This window comes from Corythoichthys intestinalis, chromosome 18 (assembly GCF_030265065.1).
Source record: "Corythoichthys intestinalis isolate RoL2023-P3 chromosome 18, ASM3026506v1, whole genome shotgun sequence".
Lineage (NCBI taxonomy): Eukaryota > Metazoa > Chordata > Actinopteri > Syngnathiformes > Syngnathidae > Corythoichthys > Corythoichthys intestinalis.
The window spans coordinates 36,998,511-37,017,518 of NC_080412.1; the positions used below are offsets into that span (position 1 = coordinate 36,998,511).

The 19,008-nt window shown below is 37.8% G+C and overlaps 1 protein-coding gene across 1 annotated transcript in view; it reads right to left on the reverse strand.

The window, feature by feature from the left end:
• The window catches only part of LOC130906140 (protein phosphatase 3 catalytic subunit alpha-like), a 72,631-nt gene that overhangs the window by 47,302 nt on the left and 6,321 nt on the right, over positions 1 to 19,008 (reverse strand). Inside the window, exon 3 of the mRNA XM_057820115.1 lies at positions 5,092 to 5,292. Coding sequence (XP_057676098.1) covers positions 5,092 to 5,292 — 201 coding nt within the window. The remainder of the gene's footprint in view (positions 1 to 5,091; positions 5,293 to 19,008) is intronic.

Consider the following 19,008-nt stretch of genomic DNA (forward strand, 5'->3'; position numbering starts at 1 on the left):
GGCTGGCTCTGAGCGTAGACGAGCTAGGCCGTTCCCTAGGATGCCATCTTGTGGAGGGGCACCAAATTGCTTATAGGAGAAAAAATAAATACTCTGGTAAAATTCCAGAACATTTTCCCAAAATACCAACAGGGAATGGTTTAGAGCTGAAACGAATACTCGAGCAACTCGAGTAACTCGAGTTTAAAAACTGATCCGAGTAGTTTTATTCACCTCGAGGAATCGTTTAATTTTGCGAGCTCTAAGCATCACGTTTTGCCCGGACTACTTTTAATGCGGGACAACGCGCTGACGTCACGTGCGTAGAGGAAGAAGCAATAAAAAAAAAAAAAAAAAAAAAACTTACCCAGCCGACAGCCGCTACAAACTACGCCGACGTTGCTAAAAACTACTCCCGCATGATGCTAGTTTGGTAGCAGGTTGTGTCCGATGCGTCTCATAGATATCGCATGCATTTAAGACTAGATGTGAAATGACAGACTCGGCCGCGTTTGGGCAGCGTTAGTAAACAGCCGCCATCTTTAAGCAGTAGACTTCTCATTGCTAATAAATATAATGTTACTGTCACTCACTCACGTAACGTTAGCCCTTCGGAGGGCTAGGTTTCTATTGATTATGATCACTGTCGATGCGTGGCTAACGTGTCTTACGTACAGGCTTTATTTAATCTGTAAAAACACAGCGCTGTAGAGTGATGAGAGTGTAAAATTAAAACATAATAAAGCTAACTGTCAGTTTTAGCTCAGTAGTCATTACTGAATAAATGTGCTCCAATACAGCAGGTATCATACATTTATTTTGAACACTGCAAAAACTCAAAATCCTACCAGTGCTTACAGTTTAGACTAACATAAAACTTAAAAATAGCTTGACACAAATGGAAATTAAATTGAAACACGTGGGAAAAACACATAGTTTTCAAGTGATGTGTGTTATCAAGCGTAATTACATTTTTAGGTAAGAAATATGTTTTTTTTTTTTTTTTTTTAATAAGATCTAGAAGTTTTTTGAGTGAAAGTAGTGAATTTTTTTTTTTCTAGTCACATCTTAGATGCAATTGTTGGCTGTTTTCAACAATGTACTCGAAAATAAAGACATTGATTGACTGAAAATGGTTCAATATTGGATTAAATGTCTTTTTTTCTCTCTCATACAACATTTAAGACTTTTAATATGAAAACTTTAAGAAAGAAGGCTGAGGAATAAAGGGCACTTAGAATAGGACTTAAAGCAACTCTAGGAGACTAAGTTTTGGTTGATTTTAGCATCGCAGGTGGACAAGCAGCAGTGTTTTGCCTTCCGGAAGACTACGTAATTTTCCGACTATAAGCCGCTACTTTTTTCCCTTTTCCTTTTATTTCAGTTAATAGGTAACACTTTAAGGCCGTCATAATTATGTCATGACACTATCATGGGCATTACTGAATGCTTATGACAGATGTCATTAAGTGTCATCCGGCAAATTATGACATTAACTCCATTTATGTCCAGCTCGGCTCTTTTACATCCATTTAAAAGTAAGATGATTTGCCGGATAACACTAAATGACATCTGTTATATGCATTCATTAATGCTCATGACAGTGTCATATCATAATTATGATCGTCCAATGACAGTCTTAAGGCGCTACTGTCAAATAAAGTGTTACCAAATACCATAATTAGCAATTAATAAAACAACTGGAACAGTAACTGAAAAAATAATCAGCACAGAACAATGATTTTTGATTGTTATTAACATATGTAGTGCTGCAATGCATGCTAGGAGGCATGTTGGACAACATCAGTGTTGACAGCAGGTGGCAGCAGAGGTTGAATTTCTCCACCAAGGGAGCAATGATGGCCAAATGAAGCTTTGAAGCCAATTGGTTCAAAGCTTCATGGTGGTTCATTTGGTCTTACGACAGTCGTATGATGCCGCTGTCAAATAAAGTGTGACCGGTTAATATCTATTGGTGTAAATATCCCGTAATACAGTGACGACAGCTGCAGTTTATAGTCCAGTGCGGCTAATCTATGAACAAATATTGTTTTTGAGTCAAATTTGGTGGATGGCGGCTTGTAGTCAGGTGTATAGTGTGAAAATTATGGTATTTCCCATGAGGACCAGCGCACAGTGTCATAAAATCCTGATCTCCCCGTCGCCTGTAGTTGGATTGAACGACATTTCTGTTTGTAGCATTACCATTTGTAGTCAACTTCTCTGTCGATTGATGAACATTCAGATTTTTAGAGATGGTTTTGTATCCTTTCCCAGCTTTATACAAATCAACAATCCTTGATCGCAGGTCTTCAGACAGCTCTTTTGACTGAACCATAATGCGCATCAAACAATGCTTCTCATCAAGAAAATTATTACCAGGTGTGTGTTTTATAGGGGGCAGGGCAGATTTAAAACACCAGGGATTGGGTAAGTGGTTAGTTGGTGACTTTTTTCCCCCTCTTCTGTCATTGTTTGCATGCTATCCTCATTAAAATATGAAAACCTATCAATGTTTGGAGTTTTCGTTAAAGCAGACACTGTTTTTACATCTGTGTGATTTTGACAGATCAGATCACATTTGATGGTGATTTTAAGGAGAAATGTGGGAAATTCCAAAAGGTTCACATTCCGTATTGGCCCGAATATAAGGTGTTTTTTGCATTGAAATAAGACTGAAAAAGTGGGGGTCGTCTTATATTCGCGGTCTAGACATTACACCCATTCACGACGCTAGATGGCGCCAGATATCATTAAAGCGATGTTCTGTCATGAGAGATCTCAGCTACTCTCAAGTTTAACCAGTTTGCATTAATTATGTTTTTGCTTATTCAGATTTGTTTCAAGACTACAGTTACAGTTAGACTTCACTTTGATGGTTAATGCAGTTATTGCAATTTTGTTGTTTTACCACAATAGATTGGTTTATTTACATTTCAAAAACCAGAAGCCAGTCATTTACGAATGTGATTGCACTTTAGTTTACATATTTAATGTTCAGACATTATGATTTGAATGAGGCAAAAATAACATGCTTTTTCTCTCAAATATATTGTTATAATCATTTGTTTCAGATGTACTGTAATTATTTTTCTGTATAAAAATTAATTTGGTGTTCAAAAAGTCTTTTTTCAACTTGTTCTTGAAAAAGAGGGGGTCGTCTTATAATCAGGGCAGTCTTATATTCGGGCCAATACGGTACTTTTTTATAACACTGTATATTGTCATGGGGTCGCCTAGCTACATTTTCGCCTGGAGGACCTAGTAACCCAGGGCCAGCCTTGCGATAATGGCAGTCAAAGTGGTAATTGAGTTCGACCTAACTTTCTTCACACTATTGTGTCACATATTTCTGTCACACAGGAGATGATGAATTGATGAAACCTTCTATTCAAAATGCAGTTTTGGAGAAATTAGCAGACTGCTCCAGGCTCCTGTCATCTCATAAACTGTGTCATAAACTTTCACTCCATTTTATTTGCAGTCCCGACACATTGAAATGATGGTTATCGTTCTTTTCCATGGCTAAAAATATTGTTCAGACTGAAGTTGAAAAATTCCCAGCTTGAGGACATACGATACAGTTGTGGTCAAAAGTTTACATACACTTGTGAAGAACATAATGTCATGGCTCTCTTGAGTTTCCAGTTATTTCTACAACTCTGATTTTTCTCCGATAGAGTGATTGGAACAGATACTTCTTTGTCACAAAAAACATTCATGAAGTTTGGTTCTTTTATGACTTTATTATGGGTTAACAGAAAAAAGTGATCAAATCTACTGGGTCAAAAATATGCATACATGGATCTGAAAAAGGGAATCATTGTCTTGAACAAGTCAGGAAAGTCACTTGGAGCCATTTCAAAGCAGCTGCAGGTCCCAAGAGCAACAGTGCAAACAATTGTAAGTATAAAGTGCATGGCACTGTTTTGTCACTGCCACGATCAGGAAGAAAACGCAAGCTATCACCTGCTGCTGAGAGAAAATTGGTTGGGAGGGTGAAGATTCAACTGAGAATCACTAAAAAGCAGATCTGCCAAGAATTAGAAGCTGCTGGAACACAGGTGTCAGTGTCCACAGTCAAGCGTGTTTTGCATCTCCATGGACTGAGAGGCTGCCGTGCAAGAAGGAAGCCCTTGCTCCAAAAGCGGCACCTTAAGGCTCGACTGAAGTTTGCTGCTGATCACATGGACAAAGATAAGACCTTCTGGAGGAGAGTTCTGCGGTCAGACGAAACAAAAATCGAGCTGCTTGGCCAAAATGCCCAGCAATATGTTTGGAGGAGAAAAGGTGAGGCCTTTAACCCCAAGTACACCATGCCTACCGTCAAGCACGGTGGTGGTAGTATTATGCTGTGGGGCTGTTTTGCTGCCAGTGGAACTGGTGCTTTACAGAGAGTAAATGGGATAATGAAGAAGGAGGATTGCCTTCAAATTCTTCAAGATAACCTAACGTCATCAGCCCGAAGATTGGGTCTTGGGCGCAGCTGGGTGTTCCAACAGGACAATGACCCCAAACACACATCAAAAGTGGTAATGGAATGGCTAAATCAGGCTAGAATTAAGGTTTTCGAATGGCCTTCCCAAAGTCCCATTGAGAACTTGTGGACAATGCTGAAGAAACAAGTCCATGTCAGAAAGCCATCAAATTTAACTGAACTGCACCAATTCTGTCAAGAGGAGTGGTAAAAGATTCAACCAGAAGCTTGTCAGAAGCTTGTGGATGGCTACCAAAAGCGCCTAATTGAAGTGTAAATGGCCAAGGGACATGTTACCAAATATTAGCGCTGCTGTATGTATATTTTTGACCCAGCAGATTTGATCAGTTTTTTCTGTTCACCCATAATAAAGTCATAAAAGAACCAAACTTCATGAATGTTTTTTTGTGACGAAGAAGTATCTGTTCCAATCACTCTATCAGAGAAAAATCAGAGTTGTAGAAATAACTGGAAACTCAAGAGAGCCATGACATTATGTTCTTCACAAGTGTATGTAAACTTTTGACCACAACTGTATATTGTAGCCCTTGACGACTGTTCACACGGAATAAAAATGTCTTTCCGGGCATGTTAAGCTTGTGATTTTCATAACTGTATGTTGACCATGCATCTACCTGTGACTGGTGCTTCAATGTCCAGTATAGTTTTCTCCTGGCGTAGGATTGCCGCTCCCTCATTGATGATTCGCAACGCCACAGCTTCCTCCACACGACCCTCCTTTGTAAGGTGTGCCTTCAGGAGATCCACACGAGGTTTGCTTTCACAGTCGAACACTTCCTTCATGGTAAGGCGGTGGCTTAAGGGGAAGGGGACAGCTGGGGACAAACAGACATGAGAGATTTTTTAAAATACGAACAGCCAAGATGGATAACCATAAGAAAACCTCATGTACATTTAGCCCAAGGCAAAAGAAAGCAGCACACATTTATTGTACACAGTATGTGCAAGCTACTTTAAAATACGACTAATTTACTATGCACAAGGACAATAAATCAACTTGCAGACTCAAATAGTAAATTATTCAAAACTACGGCTGACACGATAATTCTTCTAGAATATCTATATGTAAAGAGTTGCTTTTCTAAAGTGAGAGACATGGAAATAAGAGATTGTCGGTACACAGGTTGCAGGACCAAATGAAGACCACATAATTCTAAGGTCCGATTTGCGTTCAACACCGTCAGGGGCAAGGTAGTTTTTTCAAAGTTTATTTTCCAATTTGTTAACCCCTTAACTTGGTTTCAGATTTTTCAGGTTTTTTTAACCCCGATTTCCATTTTACCCATATAGATTCTGTGTTATTGCGCGGAAGAAAACTCTGCGACCTACATTCCAAAAACACCACTTTGAAAGTAGTCAACAGTTTTTCGATTGTCAATTTGTCGCTCTATTTGGGGGCGCTTCTGGTGTAAAAATTTCCATGGTGACTGTCAACGACCCCAACAACAAATCTGCAAATTTTCGTTAAAATCCAACATTCGGTTTGGGAGCAATCGGAATATATTGGTTTTGTTTTGGGATTTTCTCGATTTTCTGCACCACTGAAAGCTCTGCAACATTGAAAGCTCTGAGAAACTATGGATGTCACTCTATGAGTGTGTCAAATCTCAGTTAAAATCGGGCCATTCCATCTGCAGCCCAATTTTTTTCGATTATCGAGTTTCGATACTTATCAAGGTTACTTCGATACAAAACCTACCTAAGAACACTCGCATATGCTTACAGTACAAATGTGTAAATTTTCGAGAAAATCGGTCGAGCCGTTTCGGGGTCCATAGGGAACGAACACACGGACACACACAAAGTTCCATTTATGCATTCGTTTAGATACAACAGGTTTTTTTTTTTTTACATTAAATGACTAAAATGAAGACAACATTTTAAGGCCCGATTACCGTTCAACACCATCAGGGGCAATGTAATTTTTTCCCCCCCAATTCGTTAACCCCCTAACTTGGTTTCAGTGTTTTTCCAGGTTTTATCACCCCAATTTCCATTTTACCCGTAAAAATTCTGTGTTATTGTGCCCAACAGTTTTTTTTTTCCAGAAAGAAAATTTATTGGGTATCTATTGAGTTTATTTGTATGTATTAGTTTAGATACAACAGGTTTTTTTTTTTTTTTTTTTTTAACATTAAATGACTTAAATGAAGACCACATCATTCTAAGGCCCGATTACTGTTACTGTTCAACACCGTCAGGGGCAATGTAGTTTGTTCAAAGTTTTTTTTCCACAATTTGTTAACTCCCTAACTTGGTTTAAGTGTTTTTCCAGGTTTTTTAACCCCAATTTCCATTTTACCGCTAAAGATTCTGTGTTATTGCGCCCAACAGGGTTTATTGGTTACTCGTTATGCGACCTACATTCCAAAAACAACACTTTTGCAAGCAGTCTCATTAACGGTTTATCTATTGTCAATTTGTGGCTCTATTTGGAGGCGCCTCTGGTGGGAAAATTTCTGTCTGACTGTCAATGACCCCAACAACAAATCTGCCTATTTTCGTTAAAATCCGACATTCGGTTTGGGAGCAATCGGAATATATCAGTTTTGGGATTTTCTCGATGTTCTGCAATATTGAAAGCTCTGCAACCTTGAAAGCTCTGAGAAACTATTAATGTCACTCTGAGTCTGTCAAATCTCAGAATTGGGCCATTCCTTCTGCAGCCCGATTTTTTTCGATTATATACTTTCGTTACTTATCGAGGTTACCTCGATTAAAAAAACCTACCTAAGAACACTCGCAGATGCTTACAGTACAAATGTGTACATTTTCAAGAAACTCGGTCAAGCAGTTTCGGAGTCCATAGGGAACGAACACACACAGACTAAGTTCCATTTATGTTTTAGTTTAGCTATAATAGTTGTTGTTTTTTTTTTACATTAAATGACTAAAATGAAGACCACATCATTCTAAGGCCTGATTACCGTTCAACACCGTCAGGGGCAATATAGTTTTTTCAAAGTTTTTTTTTCCCAATTTGTTCACCCCCTAACTTGGTTCCAGTGTTTTTCCAGATTTTATAACCCCAATTTCCATTTTACCCCTAAAGATTCTGTGTTTTTGCGCCCAACAGTTTTTTTTTTCCAGATAGAAAATTCGAAGGCATGTTTATTGGTTACATGTGACCTACATTCTAAAAACAACCCTTGTGCAAGCAGTCCTAAAAACGGAGTATCTATTGTCAATTTGTGGCTCTATTTGGAGGCACTTCTGGTGTCTGACTGTCAATGACCCAAACAACAAATCTGCCAATTTTCGTGAAAAGCCGACATTCGGTTTGGGAGCAATCGGAATATATCGGTTTTGGGATTTTCTTGATTTTTTTTTGCACTATTGAAAGCTCTGCAACCTTGAAACTTCTGAGAAACTATTGAAGCCACTATGTGAGTGTGTCAAATATCAGTTAAAATTGGGCGATTCTTTCTAAAGCCCGATTTTTTTCGATTATCGAGTTTCGATACTTATCGAGGTTGCCTCGATACAAAACCTACCTAAGAACACTTGCAGATGATTACAGTACAAATGCGTAAATTTTCGAGAAAATCGGTCGAGCTGTTTCGGAGTCCATAGGGAACGAACACACGGACACACACGAAGTTCCATTTTTTATTAGTTTAGATACAACAGTTTTTTTTTTTTTTTTTTACATTAAATGACTAAAATGAAGACCACATCATTCTCAGGCCCGATTACCGTTCAACACCGTCAGGGGCAATGTAATTTTTTTTCCCAATTCGTTAACCCCCTAACTTGGTTTCAGTGTTTTTCCCGGTTTTTTAACCCCGATTTCCATTTTCCCGCTAAAGATTCTGTGTTATTGCACCCAACAGTTTTTTTTTTTTTTTCATATAGAAACTTCAAAGGCAGTTTATTGGTTGCTCGTTATGCGACCTACATTTCAAAAACAACACTTTTGCAAGCAGTCTCATTAACAGTTTATCTATTGTCAATTTGTGGCTCTATTTGGAGGCGCCTCCGGTGGGAAAATTTCTGTCTGACTGTCAATGACCCCAACAACAAATCTGCCTATTTTCGTTAAAATCCGACATTCGGTTTGGGAGCAATTGGAATATATCAGTTTTGGGATTTTCTTGATTGTCTTAAATGTCAATGCCCCACTATGTGAGAAGTAGTGAGTTAAACTAAGGGGAAAAAAAACCTGAAACATTCTAAATCAGATTAAAATAAATGTAGAAAAAACACTTTTTTCCACCGCTAGACACACTAAACACGCTGGAGTTAACTCTTGTAGCTGGTGGGAAACATTCATGACAGTGTTTCTTACATTTAATTTTGTATAAATGTGAAATCATATTGGAGATATTGCCTCCTTGGCAGCCACCCTCCGCAAACATGTTTTACATGTCGGTTGGCCTTCCTCGTCTGAGCCACGACAGTAACTTTTCTGTTGAAGTATTCCCATACAAGCGATTTCGTTTTCTTCCATGGGGGAAAAATGTTCAGGAGTTTCACCTCCTACAGCCATCGTGTAGCACAGCTGACTCACTGAACCTGAACAACAACCGTTGGGGGAGGGTTGAGCCTTGCAGGTGCAAGCGAAGGATTTCTCCCTGCATTTTTGGGACATAAAAAATAGCTAATAGACCCTACCCACCGACGTCACAAAATCACGTGATCGCTGTATTGTTCCGCCCCCTTGTCCGTCATTTTGTGTCTGTATTATCAATGGTCTCAATTGATCGAGCAATTTATAATGCATTTCATGGAAGACCCGGTGCTTTCGGATGCCGTAAACTCACTGGATGCGTTGCATAAAAGGCGTTATGTGGAAAAGCTTCAGTTTATCCATTCGCCAGATCCATATTTGATGCCTAAATCGATGTTTTTCGACCCGCTGTCTTCGCCGTATTTGCCTGACATCTGCTAGCTACCCTGATATTTACAACTATCTTGTCCACACAAAATCAGCCTATTCTCACGAAAGTTTGAAAAACTTTAAGAGCTTGGAGGCTTATAAATGCTACGTTGCTGGTTGGGTGAAACAGGTCCTCGTACACGAAAATTCGGCAGGAATCTTGTGCTCAGAAGGTGAGTTACGAAATTTTCAATTCAAAATCTTTTGTTCTTGCTAACATCCACTGTCAAGTCTAATGTATTTCATATCATTTGTCAATGGAGCTAGGGCTTTTAATGTTTATATGGTTTAGCGATAGCACTCTCACTATATACATATATAATACGTAATAAATATGAAGTGCGATAGCACTACTCCAGATTGTCCCTAGTTGAATTTATTTTTTGGCTTTTGACCTCAATAGTGAAATTGTAAATTAATTGTATGACAACTGTCTGATTATCCCCTTATAATTATATATTTTCAGGTAGTTCAGGTAGACAATCTGAATGACCTATAGACCCTACCCACCGACGTCACAAAACCACGTGCTCGCTGTATGGTTCCGCCCACTTGTCCGTCATTTTGTCTCTGTATTAGCATTGGTTTCAATTGATCGAGGGATTTAAAATGCATTTCATGTAAGACCCGGTGCTTTCTGATGCCGTAAACTCACTGGATGTGTTGCATAAAAGGCGTTATGTGGAAAAGCTTCGTTCTATACAGTCGCCAGATCCATATTTGATGCCCAAATCGATGTTTTTCGACCCACTGTCTTCGCCCTGTCTGCCTGACATCTGCTACGCTGATATTTACGATTATCTTGTCCACACAAAATCAGCCTATTCTCACGAAAATTTGAAAAACTTCAAGAGCTTGGAGGCTTATAAATACTTCGTTGCTGGTTGGGTGAAACAGGTCCTCGTCCACGAAAATTCGGCAGGAATCTATCTTGTGCTTGGAAAGGTGAGTTACGAAATTTTCAGTTCTAAATCTTTTGTTCTTGCTAATATCCACTGTCAAGTCTAATGTATTTCATGTCATTTGTCAATGGAGCTAGGGCTTTTAATGTTTATATGGTTTAGCGATAGCACTCTCACTACATACATACGTGTATGTTGTCGGCGATTAGCCTAGCAATGATCTTAATTGTGGTTGTCAGCCCAAAACCCTCTAAATATATATTAAATGCATTTTACCAGATATAAAATGACTACTACATAATCTGTGGTAATCGTTTGGAGCCCAGTTTTCTCGTCGAATTGCAGCAGCCCATCTCGCTCTCTCCTCTCCGGGTCTCTCGGAATCCGGTAGAACTTCAAGTCTCTCCGTCTATCTTCTCTGTTATTGCAACCGACCGCCACACACGCCTTCACCATTTTGATTATTAATGTTAACGAGCAGAAAAACACGCCGTAAATAGGAGGAATGTACGTAGCCGTAACAGGTAAACACGATGTGTTGACGGACAATTAGGCGGCACCAGTCAGGAGGGCGGAGTTGTGACGTCACGTGGGTAGGGTCTATACCGTAGGGATGGTATGACGGAAATTTTTTGCGGTTTGGAAATCGTGACATTTTCATACTGCGGTATTCCTTGAAACCGGTAATCTGCACATGTCTACGTCATAGACAGCAATGCAATTTACAACCAAAACAAAGATTTTGTAATACCCAAACATGTCTCGTAGTCCAAAATGAACATTATGAGCAACAATGTGTTTATACTAAAACACACACATGAAGAAAATGTTGCAACAATTTATGATTTTTCCGAGCTCGTAAAAATATCCTCGGATTGCAAATGGCTGTGGCCATTAAAATGCAGTCACCTAGCCAACAAACTGGCTGCGAAACTGTGCAAAAGAGATCATTATTTCTGTGTCAGGAGAGGTTATTTATTAGACGTGTAGCTGATCCCTGTGTGCTATGACGATAAGCTTTCATGCTCCGCGTATTGACGTTAATCTATAGATCATCAGGCTTAACGGAGAGACACTTTCAGCACTAGGCGGCTGTAAATAATTCAGATTAAAGGAGAAATAAGACAGATGATTGCGAAGTTGCAAATACCTCCGCTGATAACACATGCGTGCATACGCCAGAGCACAAGTCAGCAGTAACACTGCCAGATTTTAGCCCCGCACAAGCGAGCGCGGGCCCTCGGCAGTGCCAAGGCAAAGGAAGAAAAAGAAACGTGTCTCCAAGCTTAAAGTGAAAATGATCAACATGCTCTTTAATAATGAATGCCTGGCTAGAGAACTCTCAAAGTCGCTGCTCGCGGGATAATGAGGCAAGCGCCAGCAAGTGTTTTTAATTGGAGGAAGTGGGAGAGGGAAAAAAAAAAAAAAATCACACTGTATCTGCGATGGTAACACACACTCACGCACAAGCGTCGGAAGTTTGACTTGAGTTGATGTCATCATTAAATTAGGAGATTTTTGACTGACATGTACAGTGACTGAACAGAACAAACACATTAGGTACACCTCTGAAAACATTTGTCGCAAAATGTCAAATATACTGTATATAAGCAGAATCTTATATCTTCATGAAGCGCTGTATAATAGAATAAGCCAGATACATGGTGTTCAACGTGCACGCACAACCTGATGTACAGTGGAGAGATGAAAGAAGCTGACTCCGACTCGGTGCCCAAGCAGCAGAGTCAAACTATGAAATGCTGTATGTTGCCGGGCAACAGCAGCAGCAGCTGACTGTTGGAGTCAAGCCAGTGCCGACGCAGAAAACTACATTTGGCATTCTCATAAGCTGCTGGAAAAAGAAAATCGACTATATGACGCTGTATTCACCACTTTCAACAGTAGGGGTGTGACAAAATATCGAGATGGTGATATATCGTGATACTTTGTATCCCAAAAGGTTATCGATATGCTCCTGCCAAGAATCGAGATATGGTTTTAAAAAGGTGTCAGTGTTTAAAGAAAAATAAAGGCACCAACAAGTTGCTACCAAAATCCTCCACCATAATTAGGGTTGTTCCGATCATGTTTTTCTGCTCCCGATCCGATCCCGATCGTTTTAGTATCTGCCGATCCCGATATTTCCCGATCCGATTGCTTTTTTTTGCTCCCGATTCAATTCCAATCATTCCCGATAATTTTTCCCGATCATATACATTTTGGCAATGCATTAAGAATAAAATGAATAAAACTCCGACGAATATATACATTCAACATGCAGTACATAAGTACTGTATTTGTTTATTATGACAACAAATCCTCAAGATGGCATTTACATTGTTAACATTCTTTCTGTGAGAGGGATCCACGGATAAAAAGACTTGTAATTCTTAAAGGATAAATGTGACTTTGTACATTGTGACTAAATATTGCCATCTAGTGTATTTGTTGAGCTTTCAGTAAATGATACTGCAGCCATTCAACCCAAATGCATAATAGAAAGTGGAACCATGACTGTGCGTAGTGCTACCAATTGACATATCTTCTCTGCGTTGGGAAATAACAATGTGTTAAGAAAAAGATCAATTGCTACCTTGCTTCCCCACATTGCTTCCTATGATATTTCTAATCGTAGGGAGAGAGACTGTAAGGCTTTAGCCTATTAAAAAAAAGACTCCAAAGGCTGCCAAAATTCACTCTACTCATTTTACGCTGCCTTTTATCTCTCTAAATGGGTAAAACGGCGCCATTACAGATTGAGCGCGACAATGTGTGAGTGGGTCGTGCAACACATGCATTAATTGCATTAAATATTTAATGTGATACATTTTTTAAAAATTAATTACCGCCGTTATCGGGATAAATTTGATAACCCTACCTTAAGCCAAACTAAAGACTCTGGATGAGTGTAACATATTATGTCTGTAACATTAAATACAATTAGAAAACAATTAAAAAAAAAAAAATATATATATATATATATACATATATTTTAAAAAGGCATGGCCGATATTTTTTTGCCGATTCAAATACTTTGAAAATGACGTGATCATGCCGATCAATCGGGACATCTCTATAAAAAATTAAAATACCTGAGCTGAGCCTCACACGGTATTGTATATATAAAAAAAGGATCTATGAACAACAAAAGAACAATTGACTAACTTACATAGCAAAAGTCCGCTTGCTTAAATGCTATAAAATGCTAACGCATTTTTACAATGCTCTTAACAAATGGCTCAGACACATATTCCCACAAAAAATGGCTAAATATACAGTACCCTCCATAATTATTGGCACCTCTGAAAAATATGTGTTTGTTAGATTCTTATATATTTTTTAATTCAAATAATATGGGACCTTAATGGAAAAAAAAAAAAAAAAATCCAACCTTCAATACAAGTGCATTCATTCAGTGGGGAAAAAATCCCAGATAAAGAAAAAATATTTGACATCAAATAATGAGTGTCACAATTATTAGCACCCCTGGTGTTAATACTTTGTAAAAAACCCTTTTGCCAACAAAACAAGGTCTGGGGACTGAGATGGCCATGGGAGGAGCTTGATTTTGTGTCTGGTGAACAATTTCTGTGTAGATTTGGCCATATGTTTAGGGTCATTGTCTTCCTGAAAGACCCAGTGACGACCCATCTTCAGCTTTCGGGCAACAGATTTTAATTTAAAATGTCCTGGTATTTCAAACCATTCAAAATGCTATGCACCCTAACAAGGTTCCCAGGACCTTTGGAAGCGAAACAGCCCCACAGTATCACTGATCCACCCCCATACTTCACAGCGGGTATGAGGTGTTTTTCAGCATTTCGTGGCACGCCAGACCCACTTAGAGTGTATGTTGCCAAAAAGCTCAATCTTGGTCCCACACAAAAATACACACGGTCCCAGGCTTCAACTGGGACCGTGTGCTTTGGTCAGATGAAACCAAGATTCTTTTTCAGGGGTGCCAATAATTATGGAAGGCACCGTATATATATAAAAAAAGAGGATCTATGAACAACAAAAGAACAATTGACTAAAGTCCGCAAGCTTAAATACTATACAGTGCTAATGCTTTTTTACAATGCTCTTAACAAATGGCTGAAAACACTCAGGTGCCTTGAAGTTCCGCTCTGAGACCCCCAATTTGGCCAACTTTAAAAATTGTCCTATATGCATGTGTGATACATCATTGGAAAGCTTAAAATATCAATTTTCTGGGGGAAGAAAATTTTTTGAACAGGAGGGCATTTTAAAAAATTAAATAAAAAATTAACGCCAAAACCCGAACTGGAGGTGAAAGCACGCGAGAGCAGAATTAAAGACGCCATGATTTTAACGAGATATCGCGTACTTACCTCTTTTCGATCCAAAAACTCCATGTAGCATGTATCACCGAGTGTCAAGACACAGCTGTGAATGGCCAAAGCCAGATTTTTGGCGGATTTTATGGGTGAAACATGGTTATTACAACAAGGGTCGCGATGCAGAAATCGCAGACATCAAGGAGTGGATGAGATGTTCATTTTCACATATTTACACTTTTAAACGTTTTTTTCCCCCTCCGTTTTTATTTGTTTGGATCTATTATTTATCATCTAACATATTGGAGAATATGCGACAGCAAAAAAAGAAAAAAAATACAATTAAACAATAGTTATGAGGTAGATATCCATGGTTTTTTTACAGACACCATTTTTTTCATCGTGACATAATTTGTTAAAAAGTTTAAAATATACGAGTGAATTTTTTAAAGTGTTTTTTTTTTAAATGATTCTCAGCTAAAAATGACATTATGAATAATAAATATAATTTATTACCATTGTTTTATGGCTGGGTTGAAACAAAAGCGGTTGCGCGACGTCTGTAAATGGGGATTTCCAGGGTAAAACGGACAAATTAAAAATAGTTCGGGAGCTTAATGCACCATGAATCTGCTATGGCAGCATATAGACATATTGTTCTATCAAACATAACAGTTCTTTTGGCTTAAAATACAGCAGTTTATTTTAAAGAGGAGTGCAAGAGCAGGAACTGCTTTTTCAGTTTTGTCTTGTGTTTTCCGCCATAACCTTTTGGGATACAAAGTATCACAATATATCACCATTTTGATATTTTGTCACAGCCCTATTTTTTACACTCAGTATTGTAAGTTACTAGAGTAACTGCCTTGAATAACCCTCTCCATTCCCTGCAACACATTGGTGAATGTCCTTTTACAAAACAAAGCGTACAACCAACAGATAATGTGCTCCGAATCTGTTTATTGTGTCACATTAGGAAGTGGAATAGAAATTAAAAAAACGCTATGAACTTGTAGTAGTTCCACTTGCAGGGATAAAAATAACTCACTTGTCCTCAGTAGTTAGCTACACGGGCCACATACAATGACTGTCTCGACTCATCTAAATCATCTGCTTTTATCACCTAAGTGACACAATGGTGCTTTTTGTATCTCCCTTTAGCTTTTCCAAAACAAAGTAGTCATGGACTACCTTTTTGAAATGTAGCTGTTAGGACAGATTGAAAAGATAAAATGCATTAGATCTCTTATTTTGTTAGAAATAATGAATTGTACTGGCATCAAATCAATGCTAACATTGTGCTATGCTGCAGAACGAATGAAAAATAGCTACTGTTTTATTTAGCGATGTGAGAGCTGAAAAATATAAATAGCTGTCATTATAGTGTCGTGCAATTCTATTACCGTAAATTTCAACAAAACTGATAAATGAGTACCTCAAACCTGAACATGATTACATTTGTAAAGGCACGCTTCTTGGCAGACCTTTTCTACTGGAGCCTATTATAGGCTCAGCAGACTCAACAGATTGCAAGTTTGATGCAATAGAAGATGTAATGAGACATGCTTCTGTAAAATATCAAATTGAGGGGATTTTACACAGATGAATCATGAGCCCAGAGCACAAATATAACGATGTGTCAGCAGCTGTGTGACAGAGTGTACGAGATAAAATGTAGGGTTGCCCATTGTAGAGTATGGCATACATAACAAATCGCGCTATTTAGGGATTCTATCCACATCAAGAATCACTATCAAAAATACTGCAGGGTGAAAAAAAATCTGCTTTCACAAAGACATTTATTACTAGCTCATAGTTTGATGTAGTTACAGTATCTGCCACAGAAAACTACAGTCCTTGACAAAAGTCTTGTCGCTTATCCATTTTGTAGAAACAATTGCTAACAACCTGCCTTTTAATTATTCACTTGGTTTCAGAAATGGCTCATATGAAAGCTAAGACCCTCCCAAATGATGTTGAATGTACAAAAATATATTTGTTTCACCAAAAAAGATTTGTCATTTAATGAAGACAAAGGTCAAATCTTGGCAAGACAAAAGTTTTGTCACCTACAGAAAGTAGTGTGAAAATTGAACAAAAAATGTACTTCAAATACAAAAAATATGTTGCATAACATAAGCGAATTAAGTAGTGGTGCTGTGAGATCCAAATTTAATACTTTGTATGACTTCCATGGGCTTGAAGGACTGCATCCATGCTGTTCGGCAAGGATTCATACAATTTATTGATGAAGTCATCAGGAACATCAAAAAAAGCAGTCTTGCATGCCTCCCGGAGTACATCAATATTGTTGGGTTTACCCAAGTCCGAGGTTACCTTTAAAGCCTTATTGTGTCAATATCACTTTAATTACGTTTGTTTTACCACAAGAACTGCATGAAACGCTTACTATAACATTTGTGATATAACATTTGTGCTATAAATTAGAAAACATACATTGCTTGTTTATTTATTTATTTTTATTAATATTATGTTTTAGAACCACATAAAGCTTTCAAATGTGAAAAATCCAAATTTTCTGTTCATTATTGGTGTCAGGCGTAATAGGGTTAAAATATGAATAAGATTAACATTTAAAACACACTAAAAAATGCAGGCTGATAAAACAAAATGTACTCGCTTTACAGTACATTTTTACTTTTTGAAGTCCATTTTAAAATTGCATCATAAGTTTATCATAATTTTGTAACCAAGCATGATTTTAAAGTACTGTTCACTTGTATTGTTTGCTTCAAAATTTACTTGAATTTACCTCTTTTTGAGGGGGTCTGTATTTATATCTGCTTTCACCAGCACTAATTAACTTCAAGGAGGGTGGCAGGAACCCTGCCACACAAAAAACTACAAATGTGATGAATGCTCTACGGCATACGTCACTACCCGCTTTCCCCATTCATCATTAAGACGGTAGTCGATGCTCTTTCATATGAATTCTGCAAAGATGGCAGAGCAACAAAAGAGACAAAAAGTTTTGTCTGAGGAGTAGGCATGCACCGGTATGATATTCTGACGGACTGATAACCTTAAACCAAAATATCAGTTTCACGTTATTGGAATTACAGCTCTAAAATGTGTTACTTTGAGATATATGGATTTAAAAAAAAAAAAAAAAAAAAAAAAACTTTTTTCCATTGAACAGGATTTTTATTTTTCAAAATATATTAGCAAATTGGAACATAACTAAAAGGTTAAGTTAAAATTTTTAAATATATATATAAGTATAGCAGGGCTGTCAAACGATAAATAAAAAATAAAAAAATTATATATATATATATATATATATATATATATATAGTAGGGCTGTCAAACGATTACAATTTTTAATGGAGTTAATTACAGCTTAAAAATTAATCAATCGCAATTAATCACAATTAATCGCAATTCAAACCATCTATAAAATATGCCATATTTTTCTGTAAATTATTGTTGGAATGGAAAGATAAGACACAAGATGGATATATACATTCAACATACGGTACATAAGGACTGTATTTGTTTATTATATCAATAAATTAACAAGATGGCATTAACATTATTAACATTCTGTTAAAGCGATCCATGGATAGAAAGACTTGTAGTATTTAAAAGATAAATGTTAGTTCAAGTTATAGAAATTTTATATTAAAACCCCTCTTCATGTTTTCGTTTTAATTAAAAATTTTCAATCAAAAGTAGCCCGCCATTGTTGATGTCAATAATTACTTACACAATGCTCATGGGTGCTGAAGCCTATAAAATCAGTCGCACCCAAGCGCCAGCAGAGGGTGGCAAAACTCCATAAAACACAATTAACAAGTGGGCATTTGACTGTACTGTCATTTAAATGTCTGAGCTGGGCATGTGCGTTAATTGCGTCAAATATTTTAACGTGATTAATTAAAAAAATTAATTACCGCCCGTTAACGTGATAATTCTGACAGCCCTAATAAATATATATATATATATATATATATTCTAAATATAATACAAATAAATGCAGTCCTTTGGCTGAGTCTAAACCCATCGCAACAGCTCAACATTATTAACATCAGAACAAAGATAATTGAATTATTTTCCATAAAAAGTACGTGTGTGTGACTCATATCGTGTTTACATTATACACACACTCTGAAGTATTCCCATACCAGCAAGTTCGTTTTCTTCGATGGGGGAAAAAGTTCAGGAGTTTCATCTCCTCCATCCACCGTGTAGCACAGCTGACTCACTGACACTGAGCAACAGTGGTAGGGGAGAGATGAACCTTACAGCTGCTAGCGAGGGATTTCTCCATGCATTTTTGGGACATAAAAAATAGCTAATACCTTAGGGACGGTGTGACGGAAAGGTTTTGCGGTTTTGAAGCCTTGACGTTTTCATACCACGGTATACCTTGAAACCGGTAATTGGCACATGTCTACTGAGGACGACATCCGGTGGGTGGGGGGGTTTTAG